This window comes from Pygocentrus nattereri, chromosome 20 (assembly GCF_015220715.1).
Source record: "Pygocentrus nattereri isolate fPygNat1 chromosome 20, fPygNat1.pri, whole genome shotgun sequence".
NCBI lineage: Eukaryota > Metazoa > Chordata > Actinopteri > Characiformes > Serrasalmidae > Pygocentrus > Pygocentrus nattereri.
In genome coordinates, this window is record NC_051230.1 from 30,083,371 (window position 1) to 30,099,798 (window position 16,428).

General features: G+C 42.6%; 1 protein-coding gene across 3 annotated transcripts in view; it reads left to right on the forward strand.

The window, feature by feature from the left end:
- ppp3cca (protein phosphatase 3, catalytic subunit, gamma isozyme, a) overlaps positions 1–16,428 on the forward strand; it is a 58,216-nt gene that overhangs the window by 23,166 nt on the left and 18,622 nt on the right. For all 3 annotated transcript variants that reach the window (XM_017684964.2, XM_017684965.2, XM_017684966.2), the window contains exons 4-6: positions 10,177–10,288; positions 14,510–14,655; positions 15,637–15,776. In XM_017684964.2, coding sequence (XP_017540453.1) covers positions 10,177–10,288; positions 14,510–14,655; positions 15,637–15,776 — 398 coding nt within the window. The remainder of the gene's footprint in view (positions 1–10,176; positions 10,289–14,509; positions 14,656–15,636; positions 15,777–16,428) is intronic.

The following is a 16,428-nucleotide window of genomic DNA, read 5'->3' on the forward strand; positions in this document are numbered from 1 at the left end:
TCAAGCTTGCTAAATTTCATTTATTTATTCATTTTAATATTTATCATTCCATCTTTATCCAGGTCAATACAAGGGAAGGATTAGCATTTCTCTGGAGTGCTCTTAGCAGTCATGTTGTGTTACTGTAATGTGTAAGGATATGTGCTCTTACATTTCGTGATACACTGAAGCCCTGAAGTTACCAACATACCAACAACACCTTGGCTACTAAATACTAAGCCAAAATTGTGTTTGGCTTTTTTTTCCTCAATCAAAGGAAGCAAATAAAACTCTATCAACCATATACTCAACCAGACATACCATGGATGGATGGATGGATGGATGGATGGATGGATAGATAGATAGATAGATAGATAGATAGATAGATAGATAGATAGATAGATAGATAGATAGATAGCACTTGATAAACTACTTCAAAAATAGTCAATGATGTTTTAACTAAAATTGGTTAGGATGTTTGTTGGGATGAAAACAGTAGAGTGTAGCTACACCAATGAGCCAAAACATTATAACCCCCTGCCTAATATGCTGATGGTCCTTCAAAACAAAACAGCTCTGACCTACTGAAGCATGGAGTCTACAAGACCTCTGAAGGTGTCCTGTAGGTATTTGGCACCAAGATGTTAGTAGGTCTTTTTAGTCTGCAAGTTGTGAATTGTGAGTTCTGGGCAGTTTTGAGGCCTGGGCCTGAGCAATGTGTGCAGTGTGGAAGGATGCATTATCCTGCTGATAAAGGCCACTGCCTTTAGGGCAGATCATCTCCGTGAAGAGGTGTACCTAGCCCGCTGCGATGTTTAGGTAGGTGGCATTGTAAAATTGACATCCACATGAATGCCCAGACCCAGAGTTTTCCAGCAGAACATTGCCCAGAGCATCACACTTCCTTCACTGGATTGTCTTCTTACGACATTGCGTCCTGGAGCCATCACTTCCCCAGGTAAATGCCACACAAGTATCCTGTCCACTTGATGTAAAAGAACAGGACTCTTCGGCAACCTTCTTCCATTGCCCCGAGGTCCAGTTCCGACACATGTGTGCCCATTGTTGTCGATTTCAATGGAGGACAAGGGTTAGCATGGGCACTCGGATGGTCTGTATCCTGTGATGGATGCTCCTGTAATCATCTTTAAAAGTTTCTGTGACTTTCTGTTGGTTCTGATTAGATAGGGCCTTTGTTGCCCTGTCACTGATTCATGGTTTGTCCCTCCTTGGACAGCTGTCGGTAGGTACTCACCACTGATGTTTGGGAGCAACCCACAAGCCTTGCTGTTTGGAGATGAGTCTGTCATCTATCCATAACAATTTGGCCCATGTCACAGTCATTCAGGTCTTCATGCCGGCTCATTTCACGCCCTGCATTGACTATAAGACTCGACTGTTTGTTTAACTGTTCATGAAATAATCAGATATTTGCTTCATCTGTATATTGTAATGTTTTGGCTCATATACATCATATGGCATATACAGACAACATTTACTCCAAGGTCGCCCCCAAACTAGTAGCTTACTCATTTATGCAGTTTGAGGGGTAGGCTGTCTTGCGGGACAAAATATGAAGGCAAAACTGAGGGGCGCAGATTATTCCAATACAGGGGCATTGCCCCTTCCGCTCCCCACCTGTGGCAATAAAACATAGCATGGTTAAAATCCAGTAAACTCTATTTAGGTCTATTTTCATGCTTATATATTTACTGTATGTGGAAAGCATTTTCAGTAAAACTTGCCTTAATCTGAAACTGAGCTGAATGGACAAATCAGGAAAGATGTTATAGAGGTGGGACAGTCTATTTGTAGTGTATTTAGCCACAACATCTTGAATGAAACCTACAGATTTTTGAGGACTGGTTACTGGTTACTAGACCAGGACTTGCTGTGGCAGTGTAGAGGCCTTTTCCCTCATCCCACCCCCACCCCCTCGTCTGGCTAACTGTAGAATCTGCCAGCAGGCCAGCTTCTCCCAACCATCTGTTAAAGCATAATCAGTAAAGACCAGCTGGGCTAGGCTGTATTAACTACCCTACACGCACACGCTCTTAGGCTCTCCGGGTCAACTGTCTCTGGACACGAGGGGGTCTGCTCTGAGGGGAGTCCCATAGTGAATATTAGCAGCCTGGCTGTTGCCTTTCTCACGACCCACCTTTCTACGCCTCTCTGGGAGCAGTTGCTTTCCAGGCTTTGCAGACACGCAGGCTAAAATGCGGCCAATACAATTCCAATATTTCTAAGGGACTTGTTTTATTTTATAATGTCAGTTGCTAACAAATCAGTAGACGCTTCCATATTAACAGTTAATACTGTGCTACCTGTAAATGCCTCAAATCATGTTACAAACTTTCCTCATCACATCAAGATTTCCTAACAGATCAACACGGTTTGAGGCAAGTTTCTTCTTTTGATAGTTCGGAGTAGATTAGCTTATGTGGTTTCTGATGCTGTATGACATACTGTTGTCGAAATTCAGGCTTCAGGATGGTTACTACTTTGGCATGTTTCGTTACATTTTGTACATTATAAATAATTGTATACCATACATTGTCAGGCACCAGATAAGCAAGTCTATTAGGGCAAACTGACACAAACTAATGATACTTACAGTTCTAGTTAATTTTCTGAATTTGATAGACAGTTGAACTCATCACAGTAACTGCGATCAATGGTTTGTCTTTTTTATCATAAGTACCAGTGTAAAGTGTCTATTTGGTTGTTTGACCATCTTGCTTACAGCTAGCTTAGTTAAACACTTACGGACATTAATGGACATTTCTGAAAAACTAAGCAAAACGTTCTGTGAATGTTAGCAAATTGTAGCAGATTAACCCCCAAACTTTGCTGGAATTTGTATGTGGACCTACACTTTGAGTGAGACACTCATAACTTCATAAGGGATAACAAAAGCATGTTGTAATTGGATATTAATTATTTACCGCTTGATGCTGCCATATTTGTGATTGTAAGTGAAGAAAAGCTGCAGCCTCCCCTGCATGGATCCATTGATCGCCTCTGTTTGCGGGTTTCTGGGGGGGCTTTTGATGGACACCATGAGAGTTTTCCAAATGTCATACATGAAAGAAGCTGAGGTAAAGAGCAGGGGCCGAAGGCACCCCGGTGGGACGCACACGCGCACCTTGGACCACGCCTGCTCTGGCTAGCATCTGTTTTTAGCTTAATGAGACGATCTGCAATTAAGATCTAAGATGCCTTAAGATCTAATTCAAGACATATGGCAACTGAGGTTTTGTATGTATTCAAAGTTATGAAAGTACAGAATATGAGACTTTAGAATAGCACAGTTCAGTTTACCTGGTTCATTTAGACTAGAACTACAGAGTGAGTCAAAAGTCACAGGACACCGTTTTATTTCAGAAACGAAAGGGAAAATGACAGATCTGAATACCCCAGCAAGTAATGGGTGAGGGTTCCTATTTTAGGCTATGTCCGGAACATGGCCACCATCTGCCGTATTGGATCAAGGGCAAGTTTTTTTCAATGGGAAGGTGGTTATGTAGCAGATCAAAGATAACCAGAATTGTCTCAGAAATCAATTGCCGCAATCAGATTTGCAGTATCTCTTGTGGTTCAAAAGTTATCAACACAAAGTTGCAACAACAGCTGGAAACGTTGCCTGTGATGCACAGCTATTTGATGTGTTCAGTGTGCTGTCCCTGGTGCTGAACACAGAGCTGAAGGCGCAGGATCCAATCGTTATGAACCCGCATGAGAATCTCTGGAGAAATTCTGTCATAAGCCTCCATGATGCAGTGCTGAAGGTGGTGTTTGTTCTGGATTTTCTCAGCATATACAGTTTGTTTGAGATAAAAGTCGATAATAAAATAAAAAATAAAACGGTTTCCTGTGACTTTTGACTCACCCTGTAGTTTTTATCAGCATAGAAACGCTAAAAAATAGAGATGCTTTATATTGTAACAAACTCTGAAATGCTAACCACAAGCTAATGCATTAGCAGAGCATTTCTAGTGAGGAGAACTGCTGCTCAGCAATATCTTCCAGGTGCGTTGGACCAATCATCAAACGTTGCAACACTGCTGTCACATTTTTGAGCACTATATAATCTCAGTTAGCATTAATAAAAATGCTAGCATCCTCTAGCGCAAAACGTGCTGGAAGATTTTTTTATTATAATTTTGTAATGGAGAACATCCTTCTACGTTCCAAAATTAAAGGACATTTTCACATAACTAGATACATACATTAAGGACTGGCCCTCTAGCACTTCACAGTCATGGGTTTGATATAATACGAGAAATAAGAAGCGGCCAGGCTCCCCCAAACTTTATTTGAGAGATGATATGTTTGCCACATTTTCAAACCACAGGCTATATTTGCTCCTTTCAGACTGTTGTATGCAAATGAGCTCTCTCCTGATTGGCTGCTGTGTATTGTGCCTCATTCAAGAAGCAGTGCAGACTGGAATACTACTTAGAACTTTAGGCTGAATGGGCAGAGCTTAGCTGCTGTAGGTTCAAATGGACTGGGGAGAGAAAGGGAAATGTTAACAATATTCATATTCTAATGTACTGATTTATGTACTGATCTTAATTCTTGAAAAAAGTGTTTGAATTCTTGCAGCCATGGTAGAGACGGTTTCCTTTCTACCTCCGAAGACGCAATTAGGATCGCACCTCCTAAACACCTCTTAAAGCCGTTCTCACACATTAGCTTCACACATTCGCTGACCTCGCTTTGACTCGGGATGGAACGACTGCAGTGTTGAAAAGAGGTGAACTGCCAGTTGCAATCAGGAAATATGAAAACTTTCTTTTGGCCTCATTCGCCTCAGCATACCAACAAATTCTGCAAGCAAGATGTTGTTGTTGTTGTGTAGTTCCAGACAATGCCATTCATTTTGTGGCAAATATTCAGCCTTTCAGGAGTTACAGGAAAGAAACAAGGACAAGGCCGTTTAGCAAGGCCTACATCTACAGTTTGGTACGCTGTTTGTTGTGTGATGTTGCACTCTGTAGTGTGGCATGGTAGTTATTCAGCGCTAGGATGTTTATTTGACCCTCTCAGACAGAGAAAAGACGCCAAACTGAGGTAAAATAGCTGCTTTACTAACTTCACCCTCATCTGTCGAGTCAGTTCTTTTGCTCGTTGAATCCTGATTCTCTTCATTGTATTGCTGATTTGAAGATGCTGCAGATGTACAGCTGTAATACTGGTCTTCCTAACCCTAGCTACGGCTGTTCAACGGCTAATGAGCGGCTGTAGTATTCAAAGGTTCCTCCCACCTACATCATCAGAAGGGGGCTTTTCTAGGCTTCAGACTGGAAATTCTCACTTTAGAGAACATTCTCCTCTTTTCTCCTCTCTGTCTCTTTCCGGGCTGGTTATCACTCCACTACTGAACGAGCAGTCCAGGTCGATTATCTATAGACTCCTCATCCTCCTCCTCTGTGTGGTGCTTGTCGTCTCTTTGATCCAGGAAAGCGTGATTATTCAGACTCTCTCTCTCTCTCTCTCTCTCTCTCTATCTCCTCTCTTTCTGTGCAGGTCCTGTAGTTCAGACTGGTCCACTTGTCTGACACAAAGGCTGCACTGGCCTTTTGTTTGCCCTCCTACGCTTAAGACAGGAGAAAGAGAGAGAGAGAGAGAGAGAGAGAGCGAGACGGAGAGAGAGAAGGCTGCTAATTTCTCCCACTTTGCTCCCTCTCTCTTTGTAACTTTCCCCTCTCTCTACCTCTGTCTCTCTCTCTCACCCACTTACTCACTCAGCCCTCTCACTCACTAAAGCTCTGTACCTCACTTTTTCTGTCTTAATTATCTTCTCTCTCTCTCTCTCTCTCTCTCTCTCTCTCATGGTCACTGTTACCTGTAATTTTCTGCTCATTCTCCGTCATGCGTAGGCTGAGATACAGCCCCCCCCCCACTCGTCTATTATTTCAGATGGCATTTGAATGTGCACCTGCTGTCCTCGGTTCCCTCGGTGGTCTGTTCTGGTGGCTCTGGCAGTGTGGGGTCCTGAATGTTAGTAGAAGGAAGAGAGGATGCTGAATGGAGGCTAATGAGAGTGTGTGTGTGTTTGTGTTTGTGTGCGAGCGTCTACTGTACTGTAGAACAGGCTCTTCCTCGAGTGCCGCCGCAGTTACTGCCAGCGTTTTGTGTTTGTCAGTCTGTGAATCTTAGATGTGTAAATTAACCAAAGTGCTCTCCTGGGATGAATCGTCATGTGGCTACTTTATCACTGCCGTTTCTCATGCGCACAGTGGCCATCTGGGCTATTTTAATGAAGGGAAGGAATCCGAGCGTTAAAGTGACAGACACTGCGCTTTTTTCCTGGGGTTGATGTGAAGATTGATTAGCTTGTTTGCTCTCTGTTCGCACTTTTGTCATTTCACACTTTTCTATCAGTTAGTGTATACCCCATCAGTTAACGTATACCCCATCAGTTAACGTATACCCCATCAGCTAACGTATACCCCATCAGTTAACGTATACCCCATCAGTTAACATATACCCCATCAGCTAACGTATACCCCATCAGCTAACGTGTACCCCATCAGTTAACGTATACCCCATCAGCTAACGTGTACCCCATCAGTTAACGTATACCCCATCAGCTAACGTGTACCCCATCAGTTAACGTATACCCCATCAGTTAGTGTATACACCATCAGTTAGTGTATACACCATCAGTTAACATATACCCCATCAGTTAACATATACCCCATCAGTTAGTGTATACACCATCAGTTAGTGTATACACCATCAGTTAACATATACCCCATCAGTTAACATATACCCCATCAGTTAACGTATACCCCATCAGTTAACGTATACCCCATCAGTTAGTGTATACACCATCAGTTAGTGTATACCCCATCAGCTAACGTGTACCCCATCAGTTAGTGTATACCCCATCAGTTAACATATACCCCATCAGTTAACGTATACCCCATCAGTTAGTGTATACCCCATCAGTTAACATATACCCCATCAGTTAACATATACCCCATCAGTTAACGTATACCCCATCAGTTAACATATACCCCATCACTTAACATATACCCCATCAGTTAGTGTATACCCCATCAGTTAACATATACCCCATCAGTTAGTGTATACCCCATCAGTTAACGTATACCCCATCAGCTAACGTATACCCCATCAGTTAACGTATACCCCATCAGTTAACGTATACCCCATCAGTTAACGTATACCCCATCAGTTAGTGTATACCCCATCAGTTAACGTATACCCCATCAGTTAACGTATACCCCATCAGCTAACGTATACCCCATCAGTTAACGTATACCCCATCAGTTAACGTATACCCCTTTAGCTAACGTATACCCCATCAGTTAACGTATACCCCATCAGTTAACGTATACCCCATCAGTTAGCGTATACCCCATCAGTTAACGTATACCCCATCAGTTAGCGTATACCCCATCAGTTAACGTATACCCCATCAGTTAGTGTATACGCCATCAGTTAACGTATACCCCATCAGTTAACGTATACCCCATCAGTTAGTGTATACCCCATCTGTTAACGTATGCCCCATCAGCTAACGTATGCCCCATCAGCTAACGTATGCCCCATCAGCTAACGTATACCCCATCAGCTAACGTATACCCCATAAGTTAACATATACCCCATCAGCTAACGTGTACCCCATCAGTTAACGTATGCCCCATCAGCTAACATGTACCCCATAAGTTAACGTATACCCCATCAGCTAACATGTACCCCATCAGCTAACGTATACCCCATCAGCTAACGCATACCCCATCAGCTAACGTATACCCCATCAGTTAACGTATACCCCATCAGTTAGTGTATACCCCATCAGTTAACATATACCCCATCAGTTAACGTATACCCCATCAGCTAACGTGTACCCCATCAATTAACATATACCCCATCAGTTAACATATACCCCATCAGTTAGTGTATACCCCATCAGTTAACATATACCCAATCAGTTAACGTATACCCCATCACTTAACATGTACCCCATCAGTTAGTGTATACCCCATCAGTTAACATATATCCCATCAGTTAGCGTGCACCCCATCAGTTAACATATACCCCATCAGTTAACGTATACCCCATCACTTAACATGTACCCCATCACTTAACATATACCCCATCAGTTAGTGTATACCCCATCAGTTAACATGTATCCTATCAGTTAGCGTGTACCCCATCAGTTAACGTATACCCCATCAGTTAACGTATACCCCATCAGTTAGTGTATACACCATCAGTTAGTGTATACCCCATCAGCTAACGTGTACCCCATCAGTTAGTGTATACCCCATCAGTTAACATATACCCCATCAGTTAACGTATACCCCATCAGCTAACGTGTACCCCATCAATTAACATATACCCCATCAGTTAACATATACCCCATCAGTTAGTGTATACCCCATCAGTTAACATATACCCAATCAGTTAACGTATACCCCATCACTTAACATGTACCCCATCAGTTAGTGTATACCCCATCAGTTAACATATATCCCATCAGTTAGCGTGCACCCCATCAGTTAACATATACCCCATCAGTTAACGTATACCCCATCACTTAACATGTACCCCATCACTTAACATATACCCCATCAGTTAGTGTATACCCCATCAGTTAACATGTATCCTATCAGTTAGCGTGTACCCCATCAGTTAACATATACCCTATCAGTTGACATATACCCCATCAGTTAGCGTGTACCCCATCAGTTAACATATACCCCATCAGTTAGTGTATACCCCGTCACTTAACATATACCCCATCAGTTAGCGTGTACCCCATCAGTTAACATATACCCTATCAGTTAGCGTGTACCCCGTCAGTTAACATATACCCTATCAGTTAGCCTGTACCCCATTTGCTGGTGTGTAGCTTGTACTATGTAGTGTGTAGCGTGTAGTGTGTAATGTGTAGTGTGTAGCGTGTAATATGTAGTGTGTAGCATGTAATGTGTAGTGTGTAGCGTGTAATGTGTAGCGTGTCGCATGTAATGTGTAGTGTGTAGCGTGTGGGGTGTAGTGTGTAGCATGTAGTGTGTAGCGTGTAATGTGTAGCGTGTAATGTGTAGCGTGTAGTGTGTAGCATGTAGCATGTAGTGTGTAGCGTGTAATGTGTAGCGTGTAGTGTGTAGCGTGTAGTGTGAGCGTGTAGTGTGTAGCGTGTAGCATGTAGTGTGTAGTGTGTAGCGTGTAGTGTGTAGCGTGTAGTGTGTAGCGTGTAATGTGTAGCGTGTAGTGTGTAGCGTGTAGTGTGTAGCGTGTAATGTGTAGCGTGTAGTGTGTAGTGTGTAGCGTGTAATGTGTAGCATGTACTGTGTAGTGTGTAGCGTGTAGTGTGTAGCGTGTAGTGTGTAGCGTGTAGTGTGTAGTGTGTAGCGTGTAGTGTGTAGCGTGTAGTGTGTAGTGTGTAGCGTGTAGTGTGTAGTATGTAACTATAGTAAGTACCTCTATCAGTAAACTTGTTCCCCATCAGTTTGCGTATACCTCTAGCATGTTCCTGTGTTACTTAGCATGTTCCCTATAAATTAGTGTGTATCTATCAGTACGGCTGTTCCCCATAAGATAGCATGTACCTCCATCAGTCAGTTTCTTTCTTATCATTTTCCAGTCACGCTGTTCTTGCTGTGCAGCCTGGAACCCTGGTGTCCCCCTGCATTGCACAGTTTTGAGTTTTCCTACGCCAACACAGCTGACTCACCTCATGAGCTAATTATCACGCTTCTACGAGCTGAATCAGTGCAGTTTGCGTGTATGTGTGTGTGTGTGTGCTTGGAAAGGAGTTTCCAGAACACATTGCTCTAAAATTTAGAATATCTCATTAAGGTGCATTTGTGTAAGAACGTTGTTTTTTTTTCCTTCTTCTTCGTAAAGTTTTTACAGTGACGAACAGGTTCCGGTCCTCGTTACTTACAGCTAAGGCTGCAGTGAATGAATATTTCTGTAGAGGATGAATGTATCAGCTGTTATTTGGCTAGTTGTGCATAAACCATCATGCCTTCACTATTTTCCTCTCATTTTGTAACGTCACATGCCGTAACCTAAGCGTTCAGCATTCTGTGCGTCATTAATCAACAGAATTCGGTGCTATTAATCAACAGAAGTCATGTGTGAAAGTAGAGAGGAATGCTATAGAGACTTCACTCTCTCTGTCTTTCTCTCTCTCTCTCTCTCTCTCTGCAGTGTGTGTTGTTCCTATGGTCCCTGAAGATCAACCATCCCACCACCCTCTTCCTCCTCAGAGGCAACCACGAGTGCCGGCACCTCACAGAGTACTTCACCTTCAAGCAGGAATGTGAGTTCCAAGTCTCTCTCTGTGCCACAGCAAGCTGTGGAGATGGGAACAGATAATATAAAGGCTGACCACTTGAGTAACTTTTCTTTTTTTGTCACAAATCACTTAAACATACTTCTTAGGGGCCACAATTTTAACAGTATTTGCCATGTCTGTAGAGCTCCACTTAGATATGTCCGTTTACTTCAAAAGGAATTCCGTCCATCTTATTTCAGCCATTCAGATGTCCTTCAGGGTGGTTTGATGTGAAATGGGTCATTGTAGGAAAACATTACAGTGGTGGTGGTGGTGGTAGGAACCAAGGCCATCAACACAAATATAGCCACTTTATTTGCTGTCCAAAGGCATGTTGATAAAATAACAGAAAAATAAAATCTTTTCTTTGGGGACTGTTTTACCTCACAGTTTCACGGTGCCCATCCACCATGAATGGATTGAAAGAGTGATGGAAGTTTTGGGCCAAAAACAGGCATTCAGGCATTAGCGGTGTATTCATAACTGTTTCATGAAGTAATTGTACGTGTGGGAGCTTTTAGAGGTGGACGTCTGGTTACTATCACCACCACTGTGAACAATCCCGACTCTAGAACGGAGCATTTCGCACCAAACCGCTCTGAATGACTCTGTTTACCTCGCTGTCACTGCCGTTTTGAGAAGTTCCCTTTAAATGCTGTAGGTTGACGCAATATTAGCTGCAATATCCCCTCACTGTTGTTATGCGTCACACGTTCGGTCAAAATGTATGAAAGGAGGTAAGTTATCGAACGCTAAGATGAGTTTGGATATCCATGTATTTGAATAACCACACCCATCCCTAGTTTTTATTGGCCACAGCTGTGCTTTGATGAGTCAAATGCTGTTTCTTAGGGTTGATTTCAGCTAATATTAAAATTCTTCAAACCATGCAAACCATGCTAACGTTGGCCTGTTTGTGGCTGAATTAGTCACGTTTCAAATGAAAATGAAAGCGCCGCAGACCCTCGATCGCCTCCCGCTGCCGAGTCCGCTACATCAATGTGGTTTCACAGCGGCAGACATAAAGGAATGGCCAGTCTTTTGGAGGTAGCCTTAGTCTAATGAGAACACCTGAAGGATTTCTGTGCTTCTGTTTCCTCTCCTACCATCCAAGGAGCCACCTGACCCAGTCAGATGATACACCATGGTTGGGTCCATGCATGCGAAACAAGCTGAAGCACGAAAGATTGTAATATTTTCCAAGTTTTCCTGGTTATAATGAAAGTTGTAGCTGGTCAGTGTTCTTTAAATACAGACAATGTCCACAGTATATTCAGAAGAGCAAATTGTTTATGATGATAACAAAAATTATTATGATTTCAATAACGTATCGTATTGCTCACCTCTACTATTATGTCCTTGTTGATTTGCTTGGCGTTTAAGCTTTTTAAGGCACACTGGTCAGTGATGGAAGTGTCCAGTGAGACACAAAGCTGGCTGGAGCTGTTCAAATTTTTAGCTATTTTAATTAAAGATGCTCCTTGTTCAGCATGTTCGAAGCATAGCTAATCATTTAATCATGTAATATAATTACAATAGATTGTTTGATTTGCTTAACCCAACCAATTTCAAATGCCATCAAGCAGCAAATTAATTTTGATGCAGGATCGATCTTGGAAGATTGATGCCGTTAACCAATTAATTTCACACATATATACTGTTTGACCTGAAGTGAACCCCTGTAACGAGTGACTTCAGCTGCTTAAAGGTGCAACCATCTCCATAAAAAAGCACCGAACAATAGAACAGGACATGCAGAAGCAGCCTAAGGTCACCATGCCCATAGCAAAGTGTGATGTGAAGGGATATAAAGCACCCACGCTTTGGGCTGTGGAGCAGTGGAGCTGCATTCTCTGGAGTGATGGAGCTCCATCCAGTGCATTTGGGATGAATTGGAGAGATCCAGAACTAACTGTCCAACATCAGTGCCTGACCTCACTAATGCTCTTGTGGTTGCAATCAGATCCTCACAACTGTCTTTCAACATCTAGTTTAAAACCTTTGCAGAAGAGTAGAGGCTGCAACTGCTTCAAAAGAGGAATGGAATCCCTATCAGGGACATATCTTTTCACAATTAACCGTTTTTCCATTTGGAAACAGCTTTCAGAATGAATGAAAGATACCTTATGTTGGGGGTGTCAGTCCTGGTCCTGAAGATCTACCAGTCTTGGTGCAGGAGATCTGCCAATCCTGGTCCTTGAGATCTACCAGTCCTGGTTCTGGAGATCTACCAATCCTGGTCCTGGAGATCTACCAGTCCTGGTTCTGGAGGTCTACCAGTCCTGGTTCTGGAGATCTACCACTCTGCAGACTTTACCTTTAACCCTAATCCAACACACCTAATCCAGGTAATGAAGGCCTTTCATGAAGGTCCAAATATTAGAACCGGTTGTGTCAGATCTGAACTTTCCAGGGTGGTGAAAGGTCTCCAGGGTCAAGATTAAACACCCCTGCCTTACATTATATAATAAGAAGGAATATTATTTACATTTAGCTCAGATTGGTTTTCTGCCACTCAAAATAAATGAGCAAAACCTCAAGTTACGCAAATCAGTGATGTAGGATAAAAAAGAAAAGGAGAATAAAGACAGCTCTTGCTTTAAACAAATCCAGTCCTTTTGTTTGTGAAGAGAATGATGAACCTATTGTCCACCCAGAGCAGTGATGTTTAGGCCAGAGCCTTTTGCATAACAAATAGCAGGGGCACATTCAGCAGTGGCCACATCTTCATTTAGAAGTGCTCTCATTGTGCGTTCAATGGGCATGTATAAATAAAGCTTGGTGAATGAATCGGAGGCCTATTGCGGGAGCTTCTAAAAGCGAGGCTGATAATGAGGAAGTTGATCAGACACTACAGCAATAATAAGCTTAATAAGCTCCTGAAAGAGTGTACACACAACCGATAATGAGCACTAATTAGGCTCGTCTGAACTGAACAGCGACCCTGCTCTTAGCGCCTGTGTCTTGTTCAAAGTTGCCGTTCCAGTTCATCCCAAAGGTTTTGGACTGTGTTGAGGCCAGGACTCTGTGCAGGCTGGTCAAGTGTGGCCAAAACACACGACAGACCATTTCCTTATGGACATCATTCTCTAAAATGTAACTGTATGTTTTAGAAATTTTACCCATCACTGGTAAACTAAGGGGCCCAAGCCTCATTATTCCTCCTCCACCAAACTTTATAGTTGTCACTATGTATTCAGGTTACATTCTCACATCATCTGTCAAACCCAGATTTACCTGACTGCCAGTGGGCAGTGCCATTCTTTCTACATGCTACAAAGTTATTCAGTAGGGTCACACAGATGTACCACCTGAGCTGTGGGGACAGGAGAGAGGTTGCTTTAGAATAGAGCTGTCACGATTACTCTTAGTACTTAAAATTGATTTCAATGCTTGGATGTCGGTGTGAAAAAAGTCATATCCTCTTCTGGTTCAGCCAGCCAAAAGCATGATGAGACATTTGAGATCCTTTACAGACATAGCAGCTAAGTGATGGGAGTCTTGCACATAGAAGAATGGAAGCTGTGAGACTTAGATGGTAAAAGTTGGAATGGCTAACCCGGTCTTTACCGGGGGCAAATGAGAACCTTCATCTCTGTCTGTATTATCCAGTATACCCTTCCCCACCGTGCAAGATTTTTGAATTTCAGAAGCTGCTTCTGCTCAAAGCAGGAAATCGTGGTCTCCACAGACACATTCTTCAGATCCACACTTAGAAAGGCTCATGTTTTCCTGTCAGCATCAATGCTGCACCTTGTCAACTTCATCATCAGAAAGTAGATCCTCTGGTTCACCCAGCGAGCTTCAGTGTCCTCCATAATTTACAGACCAGATATTGCCCTCAGCAGCGGGCCTGAACAGACATACGCTACATGGTCACAAGTATGTGGACACGCAAACATCACATCTACATCTGTAGACTTGACATGTGGCCGCCTTTCCAAAGTTCTGGATTGGGTTGAGGCCAGAGCTCTGTGTGGGCCAATCAGTTTCTGCTACACCAAACTTAGCAAGCCATTTCTTTATGGACCTAGTTCTTTGCAATGTTATTATATGCTTTACAGGATAACCATAAATTTCAACATCTACCTTACATTTAGAGAGATAGCATGCAGCACTTCATGACCTTGTTTTCTGCAACCTCTCAAGTCTCCCACTTTTCAAGCCTTTCAACCCCCTTCTGGCCTCTTGCTTTTGTTTTGACAGGTAAAATAAAGTACTCGGAGCGGGTGTATGACGCGTGTATGGAGGCGTTTGACTGTTTGCCTCTTGCTGCTCTCCTCAACCAACAGTTCCTCTGCGTCCACGGAGGCCTCTCGCCTGAAATCAATTGCTTAGATGACATTAGGAAAGTAAGTAGCAGTCTGACTGCCTTTGCCCTTGTTAAAGATGCACTCTCAAATGACAGTGCTAACCCTGACACTTTATTTACTGTAAATCTAAAGGAAGAGCCTTGAAAATGTGTTACTACCTTGGACCTCTAAAAGCAATTTGAAGTCTTCACCTTTGGTAGGTAGAGACAGAAGCCAACTGATGTAACTGCAATCAGATTCACTGTATATTCTAAAGAATGGTATGAAAGGTTGCCGTTGGTCAAAGAATTTGGTGCGTTTTCTGTCAGTATCCATTTATGAATTACATCAATTTTCAAATTGTCTGCATAATTGTTTCTGCAATTTCCCCCTGGGATCAATAAAGGGATCTGAATCTGAATCGGAATAATTCAGTGGTTGAGCTTGGAGTCATTCTGAGTGGTTTGGTATGAATTTCTTCTTTGTAGAGGAACAGAAACTAGGGATTTATTTACAGTGGTGTTGTCAGGAACCAAGGGCCATGATATCTGCAACACAGTCATTTTATTTACTATCCAAAACCACCATTGAACCTACACGTGTCTTCTGAGTTTTTATATGGAATGATGGTGGTCAAATAGTGGTAAATCAAGCAACTCAATTTTCTTCAGGGACTATTTGCCTTAAAATGCTCTGCATGTAATTATTTGCCATAAATGTGTTTTAAAAATTGTTTAACAGTATCTCAGGCATCAAACAACGTGCTTGTAATCATTTTATATAATACGAATCTGTGAGGTTCCTTTTTAGAGGCCCTCTGGTTCCTATCACCACTAATGTGAGCAGTTCTGACTTAGTGTTTTTGGAAAATTGGTGAGTCCTCTTGCAATGTTCAAAAGGCTGATTTGTTGCTGTTATGAAAACTAATATATTCAGGCTTGGACTGCACTCCAAGAGTCTGCATTCCATTTTACATGCCAAAATTGACAGGACTCTCTTCATCTCTCTGCCCATCGCTCTCTTTTCTGTGTCTGTCTTTAGTTAGACAGATTTAAAGAGCCTCCAGCTTTCGGCCCGATGTGCGACCTGATCTGGGCAGACCCGGGCGAGGACTATGGCAGCGAGAAGACGTCAGAGTTCTTTAACCACAACTCTGTCCGAGGCTGCTCCTACTTCTTCAGGTACCAACTTTCTCCTGCCGTGGCTTGTCCAGAGCCCCAGTCCTAAGAGAACCCTGCATTCCAGAGAATGTTTTGCTGCCTCTAGCCCACTTCATTCAACTCCAGTCAATCAACTGATCACCAAACCCTTCGTAAGTGTGGTAGAGCAAGGAACATGCTAAACCGTGCAGGATAATGGGTCCCTGCGGCCCAAAAATTGACCATTGACTTTTACAGAATATTGACTCTTCGCTGGGTCAGGGGCACGTGTAATTACTCCTGACTTCCATCCTGCTGACCATTTTAACTAGAGATGCACCTACAAAGCCTCTTGGCCAAAAATGGTTAAATGTGGTGGGGGGAATAAAAAAAGATTAAATAGGCCTACAATGAAGTGTCAAATTCTAACACTTACCAAATTATTTGAATGTTAATGAAAACACAGTGATTAAAAAATCAGTTTCTTTCAGTCTTGTTCAAACATTCGGAGCAGCAGCAGATCAACAGTGGTGGGAAAAGCCTGGAACTGTTTCATGGTTGAAATGTGGAATGAGGAACATTAGACGAGCCATTTATAATCTCTGTTTATGCCAAGTATTGAAAGAATACAGTACCAACAAGCTTATCCACTACAAGTTCGTTAACACTTAAACGCAAAATTGAAAGCAAAAAT